General features: G+C 66.1%; 2 protein-coding genes across 3 annotated transcripts; one reads left to right on the forward strand and one right to left on the reverse strand.

The window, feature by feature from the left end:
• Positions 1-2,393: 2,393 nt before the first annotated feature.
• Positions 2,394-7,081, reverse strand: PLPPR3 (phospholipid phosphatase related 3). Of its 2 annotated transcripts, none has more exons than XM_032092683.1 (8): positions 6,947-7,081; positions 6,180-6,298; positions 5,850-6,035; positions 5,582-5,711; positions 5,184-5,379; positions 5,051-5,108; positions 4,680-4,853; positions 2,394-4,424 (listed from the first exon to the last, which is right to left on the reverse strand). In XM_032092683.1, exons 2-8 carry the CDS (start codon positions 6,252-6,254, stop codon positions 3,162-3,164), a joined length of 2,082 nt encoding a protein of 693 aa, XP_031948574.1. In that variant the 5' UTR covers positions 6,255-6,298; positions 6,947-7,081; the 3' UTR covers positions 2,394-3,161. The 2 variants fall into 2 exon arrangements, with proteins under 2 accessions (XP_031948574.1, XP_031948575.1); XM_032092684.1 differs by lacking the exon at positions 6,947-7,081 and adding an exon at positions 6,484-6,756.
• A 2,086-nt stretch (positions 7,082-9,167) lies between these two features.
• LOC116435964 (complement factor D-like) lies at positions 9,168-11,453 on the forward strand. The gene is made up of 5 exons (XM_032092704.1): positions 9,168-9,340; positions 9,527-9,680; positions 9,929-10,073; positions 10,452-10,709; positions 10,963-11,453. Exons 1-5 carry the CDS (start codon positions 9,274-9,276, stop codon positions 11,134-11,136), a joined length of 798 nt encoding a protein of 265 aa, XP_031948595.1. The 5' UTR covers positions 9,168-9,273; the 3' UTR covers positions 11,137-11,453.
• The last annotated feature ends 1,268 nt before the right edge of the window (positions 11,454-12,721 follow it).

Raw genomic sequence — 12,721 nt, forward strand, 5'->3', positions numbered from 1 at the left:
CTTCCTCCTCTTTATTGTGCCTGTTTTGCTTCTGATTTTTCCTTCTCATGTAATTCCAGCTGCCTCATTTTATATAACTTTGACTTTTCGCACCCTCTGGGCTGGCAGTGCGTGTCCCTGTCTCCGTGGAGCCATGGGATGGGGTCCGGCCCCTCGGTGCCAGGCTGGAGCCCCAAGGCCTGAGGCTGTCGGGCCCTCGCTGATGCTCTGCCTGTGTCACACTCCAGCACTTTGTTACTTCATGTTCCTAAACTTTCCATATGTTCTGGCTAATACCCATGAAAAATAACCCACTTTGAATCAAACCCTCCTCTCTGTAGTCCTGTGCTGTAGCTGTGGGGCTGGATGTGGCATTCTGCATCCCGTGGGAGGAGGTGCAATTCCCATCTCTCCGTGAGCTCCCTGAGGAGCACAGTGCTTCCTTAGGGATCTGGTTCTTACCTGTATGCTCAGCTCTGCTCAAACTCCTGTCCAAAAGTCACCGGGGCCTGAGGGGCGACACAATCCCCACCTGGAGCTGCTGTTGTGGCTCTGCTGGCCCCATCCCTGTGGGCTGTGCTGGCATTAGGCTCCAGCGTATTCCGCAGGCGTTTGCACAGCCCTGTGCCTCCAGGGTTACCGAGGGGGTCCTGCCGGAGCCGGGGGCTGCTGAAAGGAACCACTGTTGTTCCGTGAAAGGCTAATGCGATTTGTAACAGCTGCCTCTCTGCCTGTGCCTGTGAGAGCTCGGCCGATGGGGATGCCTTGCTGCCCCGCAGGAGTGAGCAGGATCATCGCTCCGGGGTTGGTTCCCTGAGTTCTCTGGGGCCCAGCCCAGGCTTTGCATCCATCCCGGGCATCCCCCTGCCCTTCCCTGGCCCCGCGGACGCTGATCGGCTGCTGGCACGGGCGAAAGATCGACCGGGGTGGCAGCGATGGACGGGGTACCCATGGGAACAGTGGCGGCTCCGGGGGGGGCCGCGTCCTGCCCCGGCTCCCCTCCCACCCCTTCCCACAGCAGAACCCCCCCAGCCTGGCCCCGGGCCGGGCCGTGCCCCAGATACAGCAGAGCCCGTGTCGGGGGTTGCCCCTGCGTCCTCCCGCACCCCGGGCCGGCTCTGCCCGGGCGTCGTGTCCGGCAGAGGAGGGGACTTCCCTGAAGCTGCCTTTAACGGGAAAGCGCTGACGCGGGGAAAGCGGGGGCTGTGGCAGCGGGAGCGCGCCGTGTCCGCACCAAAGGGCTCTTCCAGCTCCTGCCCGGAGCCGGGGGACGATGCTCCCTGCGGAGAGAGCACCCTAAACCCCGGCCTTCCGCACGCCCTCAGCACCGCTGAGTGCCAAAAGGGAATAGCTGCCAGCGGGAACCCCAAAGCAGGAACCCCAAATCGGGGACCCACTCTTGGCTGGGGGCAAAGCGAGCACCGGGGCGGGGTCGGGAGCGGGGCTGAGCCTTTTGTGTGTCACAAAGCCGGGCCCTGCCCCTGGGGCTCACCCGGGGAACACGGGGATGTGCCGGGGTGTCCCCAACGGAAAAGATCGGGACACCGGACATGTGCGGTGCCGAAGCAGAGTCCAGGCCGGAGCTGATAATGGGGGCTGGCAGCCCCTCTTGCTGCAACCCTGTGCGGGGCCGGGGCGAGGATGAGGATGAGGATGAGGATGCTCCCGCTCCCTCCCGACCCCGCGGATCCCCAAGCGATGCAGCAGCGGCTGCTGGGGGGCTGCCCGAAGGGGGTCGGGGGCTGCGGGAGCGGGTGCGGGGCTGGGGGGTTGCCCGAGACTGCGAGAGCGATGTGGGGCTGTCAGTTGCCATGGAAACCGCTGGGTCAGAGGCGGCGGGAAGCGGCGCGTGACGCCATCGGCACCGCAATGAGCCGTGAGCGCGGGGGCGACGTGGGGCTGGTGGGCTGGGAGCCCCCGCATCGCCCCGGCCCCCACCAAGGACCGCCGGAACGCGGCGTCAGTCCCGGTGACCTTCGCCAGCAGCTCCGGGTCACCTCCCCGGGTCACCCGCACCGCGGCTGGATGGAGCAGCCCCGCGGCCCTGGTGCCGGCTGGCGTTGGACCCCCTCGACCCCCTGCCCCCAGGGCCCCCCACAACCCCCCACACCACGAGCTGTTGCCACAATCCTCCCGCTAATCCCGGGTGGCTTTTCCAGCATCGAGTCAGGGTTATGTGGATAATCCATATGTTTGCAAGGCGAAGGCTTTGGTATATCCACTGTTAATCCAATTGGCAGTGGCAGTTTGGTGCCATCGGCACAGTGTCCCGTTGGGGGGCGGGGGGACGCCGCTGCCCCAGCCACCGCTCCCCATGGTTGGGAACTCCCGCAGGTGCCAGAGCCCTGGTCCCAACCCCTCCCCCCGCCAGCTGTGGGACCCAGCTGCCCCCCACCCTGCCGAAGGAACCCAGCCAGAGAACATCCACGTGTTTATTTGCGTTTCAAACCACAGCAGCTCCAGCTGTTGCCCGACATATTCGCAGTCTGGAGATCCCCTCCCTGCTCCCCCCAAACCTCGGCTGCAGCCCAGGGCTGCGCCTCCTGGGGTGGAGCTCGGTCCCCACTGCACCCCTACCCCAACACCCCCCTCTCCTCCAGTCCCTGCAGTATTTACAGCCTCTGCACGCCCAGAGCCACAGCCCTGGGCAGACCCCCCCTCCCAGTCTGTCCACCCTCAGGCTCGCTCACACAGACCAGTGGTGCAGGATGGTGGGGTGTCACAGGACCCCTATCACCCATGAATCCCCCCATGAGCTAGGGCCTGCTGCCCCACAGCAGCCTCTTCCCCCTGTTAAACCCCTTGATCTAGTGCCCCCCAAAGCCCTTCGGCACCATTCGTCCCTCCCCGCTCCCCCCTACAGACATCCACTTCCAGAGCCGGAATAAAAGAACCCCTCGGAAATGTCAGCACCAGTGTTAGAGAGAAAAAGAAAGTCAAAAGTGCTTGGAGCTGCCCAGCCCCACAGCCTGTGGGGGCAAAGCCCCTCCAGCTGCTCAGGTGGGAGCAGGGTCCCATGCCAGGGGTCCCACAGACGTCTCAACTGGCTCAGGACCAGCGTGGCTGTGCTGCTCGAGAGTAAATCCAGCCCTGTCCTGCCATCCCCTGCAGAGGGGCCCCAGAATCACAGAGCCCCCCCAAATCAGGGCAGGGGCATGGGGCCCCCGGCAAGGCACCGGGGCTCAGTCCTTAAACCTGCGGCCTGCCTGCATCTTCTTGTAGTACAGGTCCACCTCGCCATCCGCCGTCCCGTCCCGCTCGGCCGGCTTCCTCCGCAGCGTGGAGTCGCGGCTGGCTGTGGCCAGTAGCCCCTCAGGGGGGGCCTCCACCCGCTCCCCACCACCTCCTGCTGCCCCCGGGATGGCAGCCAGGCTGCCATAGCGTGGCTCGTCCTGCTCCATGTCGCTGACAGAGGAGCCAGGGGAGACACCGGCACTCTTGGCTGGGCGGAAGCCATGGAAATCCTTCCCCACCTCACCCAGCTCGTAGGTGTCTGGCCCCTCTGACCCCTTCGACCCAGACTTCCACTCCCAGGGCCCATTGCCTGCAGAGAGGTGGACAACAGGGTGGTGAGGGGCGTGGGCGTCAATGGTGATGATGCTGGAGCTGTCCCGCTCGGAGGGCGAGCGGTACTGCGAGGAGTCAGAGCTGGTGGAGGACGAGGACGTCTCCGAGTGCTTGGGGGTGACAGAGACAAGGCTCTGCTGCTTGGACATGGCGATGACCTGCATTAGGCGCGGGGGGTTGGCCACCCGCTGCGCTCCCCCCTTCTCCGCCACCATCACCCACTTGGCCCTCACGGCCGCCCCGCTGCCGGCCGCGGCCCCGGCGCCTGCCTGGCTCTCCTCGGGGATGTGCACCAGCTGCGAGGCACCCGGCCGGGGCTGGATGAGCACACGGGGCCCCATGGCCGCCCGCTCGGCCGAGCGCGCCTGCACCGTGGGGTACAGGGAGGGGGGCACCTCCTCGCCGGGCTCCCCCACACCCCGGCCTTGTGTCGCCTCCTCCGCCAGCGTCATGCTCCGGCCCTCCAGCGACTTCTGCTTCCACTCTGTGATGAGCTGCTTGGAGCGGGAGGCGTCCACGGGGACGTGGATGGTCATGTGCCGCCGCGCGGGGTCGTCCATGGAGGGGGTGTTGACGCGGGGCAGGGTGTTGCTGAAGGTCACCATGTTCTCCTTGCCCATGGGGCTGCGGGGGGCCAGCAGGTCCACGTCCACACTGGCCCGCTTCAGGCTGCCCAGCGAATTCTTCTCACGCGGCACCGGCCGTGCCGCCTCCTCCAGCCGCGCCTGTGGGTTCAGCTCGTCGGTGCTCACCGACTTGTTCTGGTGGTAGACGGAGTCATGGCCCCGCTGTGTCAGTGCCCGCAGCGCATCCTTGGCCGGCGCCTGCGTCGGAACGCGCTCCGTCGGGGCACGGAAGTTGCCAACAGCATGGAAAGCCTGTGGGAAGGGCAACCATAGAATCCTAGAATGGTTTGTGTTGGAAAGGACTTTTAAAGGTCATCTGGTCCAATGCCCCTGCTACAGACAGGGACAATTTCCACTAGACCAGGTTGCTCTGAGCCCTGTCCAGCCTGGCCTTGAACACTTCCAGGGATGGGGCGGCCACAGCTGCTCTGGAGAGTGGGGAGTCAACATGGCCCCCCCAGCCTCCCCCACCCCCCTCCCTGGGCCACGGGCAGGACCAGCACCCACCAGGTACGCGGCAATGCCAGAGCCGATCAGGAAGCCCACGTAGACGTCAGCGGGGTGGCTGCGGTACTGGGTGATCTGGGTCAGGCCACAGATGCCGGCGGCGATGGCAAAGGCGAAGACCAGGATGGGCTTGAGGAGTTTGGTGCTGTCTGAGATGATGGAGTTGAAATACATCTGGGGCAGGAACAGGGTGTTAGTCACAACCCCGGCCATGCACACAGCTCTTGGGTGCATGTGGGACTGCAGGTGCCTGCACCCACACCCAGCACGGGCACAGGAATATCAGGCAGAGCTTGTCTGTGCCAACAGGAGAGGGACACAGCTGCCCATGGCACAGGACTGGCATGTGCCAGGCAGTGCTGGGAACTCACCGACACATAGACGGCAGCGAAAGCCGAGAGCGTCGCGTGCTGGGATGGGAAGGTCTTCCTGCAGGGAGAAGGGACACGGTTGGGATGGGGCAGGAGGGCTGGCAGGGCGGCACAGGGCTCCCCTGGCACGTACCTGGCAGAGAGGATGGCGTGCTTGTCAGTGCCCGAGCAGATGTCCTGGGTGATGTAGGGGTTGGCGTCGCAGGGGGTGCCCAGCAGGGTGTAGTTGGGTTTGCAGACGGTCAGGAAGAAGGGAGCGTGGTAGCCAGTGGCCAGCTGGATGACGTCCGTCACCAGGGCTGTGGCACAGAGTCCGAACACGTGGACGCCTGGGGATGGCAGGAGTGGGACAGTGGGTCACCCCCATCCCATGTGGGGCAGCCAGGATTCACCCAGCCCTGGGGCACCTGCTGGAAAGGGTCTGGTGCAGTGTCCAGGGTCTGGGTGGGGCCGTGCTCCTGCTATCACAGCCAGGGTGGCCCCAGGTCCCCCCCAGCCCCCAGGTCCTGTTCAGGCTGTGGCACAACGTACCCACAAACCTGACGGTGCGGCGCAGGAAGGAGTTGAAGTTGCAGCCACCGGCATTGATGCTGCCCTCGGCACCGGCGCGGCCCTTCAGCCGGGACTGCAGGCAGTACACCATGCCCTCCCCGACCATGATCTGGGAAGGAACCGCTGGCTCAGGAGGGACTGGGCGGGTCTGGGATGTTGGCAGAGCTGCCCAACAGATGCTGGACACTGCCAGACATCAATCCCCAGCTCTGCCCCGACCCCCACAGCGGGACAAGCCCGGACGCACCGAGGCAGCAGGCGCGGCGAAGGCCAGGCTGAGCAGCATCAGCAGCGGGATGAGCTCCTCGTTGGTCTCCACGTAGGGCATGGAGAGTGCCCGGTCATGGCACTGGAAGCCCACCTTGGCCGGCTTGAAGAGGTCCGTCAGCTCCAGGAAATAGAGCGTCACGACGGAGGAGGCCACGATGGGCAGCTGTGGGGGAGAGAGTGGGGACCAACGTGCCCCCGGAGCGATGGCACTGCCAGAACGGGACACAGACCCCCACCTGCCGTGCCAGGGCCCAGGACAGAACCCCCTGCACAGCCCCCACCCCGTGCCCACCCACCCCACACCCACCTCCACGAAGTAGAAGCAGGGCAGGAGTGTCATGCTGTCCTTGGGAGCGTGGGCTTTCTCCTTGGGGGGGATCATGGTCCTGGGCAGGCACAGGGGTCCCACTGGGCTGTGCCTCCACCCTGTGGGGGCACGAGTGTCACTGCGTGGCAGGGGGATGGGCAGCCCCGGTGACCCCTGACCACCCCTCCAGTTCCTGACCCCCGAGGGGGACGAGCACCCCTGTGCCACCACCCGGCTCTGCAGGGGTACGGGCACCCCATGTCACCCCTGGTCAGCCCCAGGTCACCCCACTGCCCCCGCTCACCAGAGACGCAGCCGGAACTGGGGGTGCCAGCCCCAGGGGCTGTGACAACAGGTGCGGCGGAGGCTCGTCTGTCGCGACAGGCGGTCACTACCGCGACAGGCGGCGAGGCTGCTGCGGAGGGCGTGCAGAGGGGTTGTGCTGCCCGCAGAGCCGGGCCGGGGATGGGGTTCCCCGAGCCCTCCCGGCCCCAGCCCTACGAGATTGCACCGAGCCCGGGCTGCGAAACGAGGGGGGAGGACAACGGGGATGGAGCCACGAGGGGCAACGGCGAGGGGCAGTGAAGGGGGGGCAAGAACGGAGCATTAACCGGGGGTATGAGCGGGAGGGCGGGGGGCTCAGCGGGGAACCTCCCCTTCGCAGGGACCGTGCCGCAGCCGCGGGCGGGGGTCGGGGCCGAGAGATGGGAGAGGGTGTCGGGGGAGGGAGGAGCGGCCCTTTGTGCCGGTCCGTGTCCCCCACTTACCTCAGCGGCGGCCCCGGGGCGCAGCGGGGCGGGGGGCGGCGGTAGCGGCGGCTGTGGGGGGGATGTCCCCGGGATCCGGGATGCTCCTGCCTCGGCGGAGCGCGGGGAGCGGCGGCTTCCTCCGCCCCCGCCGCCTCCTCCTCCTCCTTCTCCTCCTCCCTCGCCCGCCGCCCCCCGCTCCGCCCCGCCGCCCCCGGCCCCTCCCGGGGCGCCGAGCCCCCGCCGAGCCCCCATCGAGCCCCCGTCGGTCCAGGGATGGGGGTCTGGGAGGGTCTGGGGGGGGGTCGGGAGGTCGGGGGGGGATCGAGGCGAGACAAAGGGCCGGGCGGGGCCGAGGACAGCCGTGGGACCGACCTCCCTCCGCACCGCTCCGCACCCCGGACCATGCCCAGGCACCGAGGGGCTCGGGGGGTCCCGGGGCCGCCCCCAACCCGGGCTGCCTCCACCGCCGGCCCCCCGATCAGCTCCCCTGCCCCCGTGTGCTGCGGGGGGTTGTCCCCCGCCCCGAGGCCCCTCTTGCCCTGCAGAGCCCCCTCCCTTGCCCTGGGCCTGTGGGGACCCGAGGGGTGCCCAAGCGGGGGTCCCGCATCACGGGGGTGCGTGACTCCTAAACCCAGTGCCCCAGAGCTCTGCCAGCCCTCACCTGGGCTCTGTCGGCCGGGGGGTACCTGCCCTGCCCGTGGCACCTGGGGGCTTCCCGGGGGACTCGGGGCGAGTCCTGGACCCACACTCATGAGTAGCCCCAGGGACAGTGCCGGGAGCCACCCTCAGCAGGAGCCTTGTGTGTCCCACACTTGGGCCTGGGGAGGTGGGTGCAGCTCCCTTTGCTTTCTAGAGCCTCCTGGCACCTCCTGGCAGAGGCAGCAGCACCCCAGCCCCATCTGCCCCTGTCCCCCCGCTCTGCAGAGGATCCCGGCTGTGCCCTACCCAGTACCCCACCCTGTACCCCATTTCCTGCACCCTACACTCACTTGTTCCCCCCAACCGCCCACTGCCCACCCTGTCACGGTGCTGTCCGGGATCTGAGCAGCCCTGGTTCCACACGGTGCCCTTATTCCATTTTTGGCCCTAAGTGGGCAGAAATCTCCCGGCGTATTTAACATCTAAATCCCGAATCCCTGGAAGCTGCGATTAAGCTGCTCTCCCTGCGGAAAATCCCTGTTTTGAGCCAGACTCGGCCGCCTCCCACAACACCACTGACCCCTGCCCACCATGTGCCACCAGCACGTGGGGACAGCGGGGAGGCGAAGCGACCACTGCAGAGGGACTCCTGAGCCTCCGGGGACCCCCAGTGCCCGGCCCCCTCCTCGCCGATGAGTCCGGCCAGCTGCTGACCATGGGTCCATTGGCTTGGGGGGGTCGGAGGGTCAGAGGTCGGGGCGATGGGGCGTCTACGCAGCCGGACAAAGGGAATGCGGCAGCTCGGAGCTGTAAAGGCTCGTGGAGCAGCAGGAGAAGGAGAGGGTGGGCTCCAGCCCCTTGTGGGGTGTCCCCAGGAGCCCTGCTCGGTCCCGGCTGGGCTGTGGGTGGCCACGGTGACCACGGTGGCCACGGTGGCCATCTCGACAAGAGACCACGAGGCGCGATGTGAGGCCCCGGGAACGAGCCCGGGCGGGAGCTCCGGGCGGGGGCTCCGGGCGGCTCCGGAGCTCAGGGACGCGCGGGAGCCGAGGCGGTGGCTCCGCTTAGTGGCACCGGGGAGAAAGGCAGAGGCGACCGGGGCTACCACCGCCACCGGCATCCCGGACACCGCCCCTGTCGCTGCCATCACCCCTCCCATCACCGCCGCCCCCAGCCCTGCAGGACCCCCCTCGGGGCAGGGATGACCCCGCTGTCCTCGTCAGCCCGAGGGCTAACCCAGGGGACGGGTTTGTATCCCTGGGCACCCACCGAGCTGACACCCAGCACCCAGCGGGGCCGGGCGGGGCCCCCTTCTCCTGCGGGGCCGGGATAGAATTTGCCGGAGCCTTCATTTGCCAAGAGCCTGAACTTTTTCGGCATTAAAAACCCCGGCGCAGAAATCCCCGGCGGTGGGTGCCAGGGCCGGCAGCTGGGCCGGGCTGTTTCCTCCTCCCGCGCTGTTTGTGCCGGGAACTCTTGACCCCTTTTATAAGCTGAATATTTCAAAACATTCAGCCCACGCTGCGGAAACCCCCCCGCTCCCTCCGCGCTTCCCCCCCCCGCCCCTTTCCTGCCCCAAACTGGACATAAAAGCGAGTCCCAGCCGCAGCCCCGGGTGAGCAGCGTCCACCCCGCAGCCCCTGCGCGCTCCCCAAAACTCCTGCACACCCCGCAGCCGGGCAGAGGCATCGCCGGGCTCTGCAGCCATGGGGCCGAGTCCTGCTCCCGTCCTCGTCCTCGGGCTGCTGCTGCTGCTCTGGGCCCCAGTGCATGGTGAGTGTACCCCCTGCACCCCAGGGCAGCGGCGTCCCCAGCGCGGGGGTTCCTGCCCAGCTCCCCAGTTCCTGCCTCCACCTGCAGCCAGGTGCTGGTGCAGCCCACAAGGAGGGGTCCAGGGATCCTGGGAAGGGACCAAAGGACACCCCGTGCCCCTCAGCTGACCCAGCCTCTCTCCTGCAGGGCAGCCCAGGGGACGGATCCTGAGGGGCTCCGTAGCCAAGCCCCACCTGAAGCCGTACATGGCCTCGCTGCAGATGGACGGGCAGCACGTCTGTGGGGGCTTCCTCATCGCTGAGCAGTGGGTGCTGAGCGCTGCCCACTGCACCGAGGAGACGTGAGTGTGTGTGGGGGTCAGTGCATGGCTGGGGGGGCTGCTGGACTCAGGCCAAATCCCACTCCATAGCCTCAACCCCGGTGTCAAAGCACGGGACTGAGCTCCCACCTGCAGGGAGGACTGGGCAGGGGCTGCAGGACCTCTTGGAGCTCCCTGGGGGGCTCTCCAATCCCCCACAGCACCCCATTTCCATGGCTGGGTGCAGTGATACCCCCAGCTGTTTGTCCCACACTCTGACTCTCTTCTAGGGATGGCAAACTCTTCCAGGTGCTGCTGGGTGCCCACTCACTGACGGAACCGGAGCCCCACAAACGCCTGTACCAAGTGCGCGCCCAGTTCCCCCACCCTGGCAGCAACATCCACAACAACAAGGATGACCTTCTTCTCCTCCAGGTGGGCTGGCGGCTGATGGGACCCTCCTCCCCACCAGGCACAGCCCCGTTCCTGCAAATCCCACTGCCCCTTGGGACCCTGCAGGGTCACTGACTGGCCAGAGGAAATCCTCATGGTCAGGCTGGGCCTGGTTGCCTTGTCCATCCCTCCCTTGTCCCATGGGACCCTCCCTGCTTCCCCCACCAAAGACCTTTGAGCTGTGTCCAAATGCCTCCATCTTCCTCATAGCTCCAGCTCTGGTCTCTGGCTGCATCCTGGGGCTTCATTCGGGAGGCGAAGCCCTGAGTGTGGCTGAGGCTGGGGTGGTACCGGTGTCAGGGCTGGGCTCACTGTGCCCTGCTGCCCCTGTGACCTGGGTCCCCGCTGGATCTGTGGCAGCTGGAGGAGAAAGCAGAGCTGAACGCGGACGTGCGGGTGCTGCCCTTCCAGCGGGAGGACAGGGATGTGGCGGCCGAAACGGTGTGCGAGGTGGCCGGATGGGGCACCATCGACCACAGTGGCCGCCGGCCGGACAAGCTGCACCAGGTGGAGCGGCCGGTGATCAGCCGCGACGTCTGCAACCACCGCACGCGGCACGACGGCACCATCACCAAGAACATGATGTGCACCGACTCCCGCAGGATGGACACCTGCAAGGTACCACACACCCACCACGGAAGCACCGCCGGACCCCTGGAGAGCTGGGAGGGAGCAAGAGGGGACAATGCCCAGAGCCTGGGAGAGGGGAGGGGCTGCGGAGCAGGAGGGGACAACATCACTGGGGTGAGGAGGCCCTGTGCTGGCCACTGCAGAGCAGAGCACAGAAGCCTGGAGGCAGGAATGAGGGGTGGGAGATGGGCTGGGGTGTCCAGCAAACCCTTGGCCATACTGATGAGCTTTGGTCCTGCAGGGAGACTCCGGTGGCCCTCTGGTCTGCAACGGGGTGGCCGAGGGGGTGGTCACGGCCGGCTCCCGGGTCTGCGGCAACTACAAGAAACCGGCCATCTACACCCGCATCGCCCCGTACGCGGCCTGGATCGACAGCGTCATGGCCTCTGCGGACGAGGAGGGGGACACTCGCTGAGGGGACCGCAGGGACCTGCTCCATGCCACGGCTTGCGGCTGCCAGCACGGCCAGAGCACCCACAGTGCCGCCCCGCTGCGTGCCAGGGGCTCCCACCGCTGCCCACCCCGCTGCCGGAGCGTCCCCCCACGCCAGGAGGGAGGGCTGGGCCAGGGGACTGGCGAAGAACTAAGGAAGGGGGTCCCTGGCCCCCCACTCACAAAGCGCAGGGCCCAGGTGGGGGAGAATTGGGGGTCACAGCCCTCAACAGGCTTTGCTGAAAGTGCCCAAAATGCTGCCTGCGACTGCTGCAATAAAGTGATGATGATTCCTGCAGAGCTGCTGGGCTGGGGGAGTGGGGTGCATGGGGGGAGCTGGGCGGGTCTGCGTGGGAACCCCTGCCCGGAGGCACCTGGACATGGGGGGGGACATGGTGAGGTTGAGCCCTTGGGGAAGGTGTGGCCTCGGGTGGGAGCAGGGGACGCATCCTGCAGTGTGGCCGCGATAGGATCCAGATCCGGGACCTCCCGCAGGGTCATTGTGTGAATATTTGGGAAAGCAGGATCTGCCTGTTGCTGATATGGCAGTGGCAGCTCCAGCTCTCACGGTGGGATCGGTGCTGGAACCCAGCAGGATTCTCACTGGGACCCTCTTGTCCCAGGAGCTGAGGGGCAGGGCAGGGCAGAGCCCCCACCTTCCCACCACAACCCTGGTCACCCCCAGGCCCCTGCTCTTCCACTGCCCTATCCTGGAGGGAGCAGGGCCAAGGCACAAGTGATGAGATCAGGGCAGCAGCACGGCCCGGGGCACTGCCAGACCTTTCCAGTCCCATCCCAGGAGCTCCATGGTCAGCAGGGGGACAAGGGGGACGCGAATTTGTCTCCATCTCCCTGCTATGCTGCTGTTCCCTGTTCCAAATCAAACATTAAATAACCCCAAACCTGTTCTCTAAAGAGCTCACAGAGAGCCCGGTTTGAGTTTTACTTACAGGGGAAAAGAGCCTTAATAAGGTGCAGTTTCCTAATTAGCCATTCGATTGTCCCTAATTACCAGCAGAGTAGCGAGGGGGAGAGGTCTGTACAGCTCTTACAGCTCTGTGCAGCGAAACATTCGCTGGAGTCAAGGGATGAACTCTCTGTCACCAGCTCCAGCTCTCAAGAATAATGAAATCACGGTTCCAGAGGGAAAGGAATGTACTAAGACTGGCTCACTCCCTCTCTTAAACGGTCTGTGGGGACCTGGAATTGCTGGCTGGGATGCAGCAGCACAAGGCTCCAGGCTCTCCTTCCTAAGAGCTGAAGGAGCCGTGGGAGAGGAGCAGGCCCAGATCACCCCCAGAGGGCTGGGGCTCCACAGGCACAGCCACGCTGGCTCCAGGAGGTTGTGCTTTCCTGCCGGGCCAGCAGCAGCTGAGGGGCCCAAGAGAAAGCAAAAGCCCAAAAGGACTTCTGGCTGCACCAGAAACGCTCCTCCTCTGGCACGCTCAAGTGTCCAGCTCTGCCTGAAGCTGGAGGTTTACACAACCCCAAGGATTTGATGTTTTTTCCTCGAGTGTCCATAAGGCGAACCTTGAAAACATCCATTTCCCCTTCCCCTTTTTCCAACG

Source organism: Corvus moneduloides, chromosome 28 (genome assembly GCF_009650955.1).
Source record: "Corvus moneduloides isolate bCorMon1 chromosome 28, bCorMon1.pri, whole genome shotgun sequence".
Taxonomy (NCBI): domain Eukaryota; kingdom Metazoa; phylum Chordata; class Aves; order Passeriformes; family Corvidae; genus Corvus; species Corvus moneduloides.

Coding starts and splice junctions, on each gene's coding strand:
- PLPPR3 (XM_032092683.1), bottom strand. CDS start 6,254: ATGATCCCCCCCAAGGAGAAAGCCCACGCTCCCAAGGACAGCATGACA. Junction 5,109..5,183: donor CACGCCATCCTCTCTGCCAG/GTACGTGCCAGG, acceptor TTCTCCCTGCAG/GAAGACCTTCCCATCCCAGC. Junction 4,854..5,050: donor TCGCTGCCGTCTATGTGTCG/GTGAGTTCCCAG, acceptor TTCCTGCCCCAG/ATGTATTTCAACTCCATCAT.
- LOC116435964 (XM_032092704.1), top strand. CDS start 9,274: ATGGGGCCGAGTCCTGCTCCCGTCCTCGTCCTCGGGCTGCTGCTGCTG. Junction 9,681..9,928: donor GCCCACTGCACCGAGGAGAC/GTGAGTGTGTGT, acceptor ACTCTCTTCTAG/GGATGGCAAACTCTTCCAGG. Junction 10,074..10,451: donor ATGACCTTCTTCTCCTCCAG/GTGGGCTGGCGG, acceptor GATCTGTGGCAG/CTGGAGGAGAAAGCAGAGCT.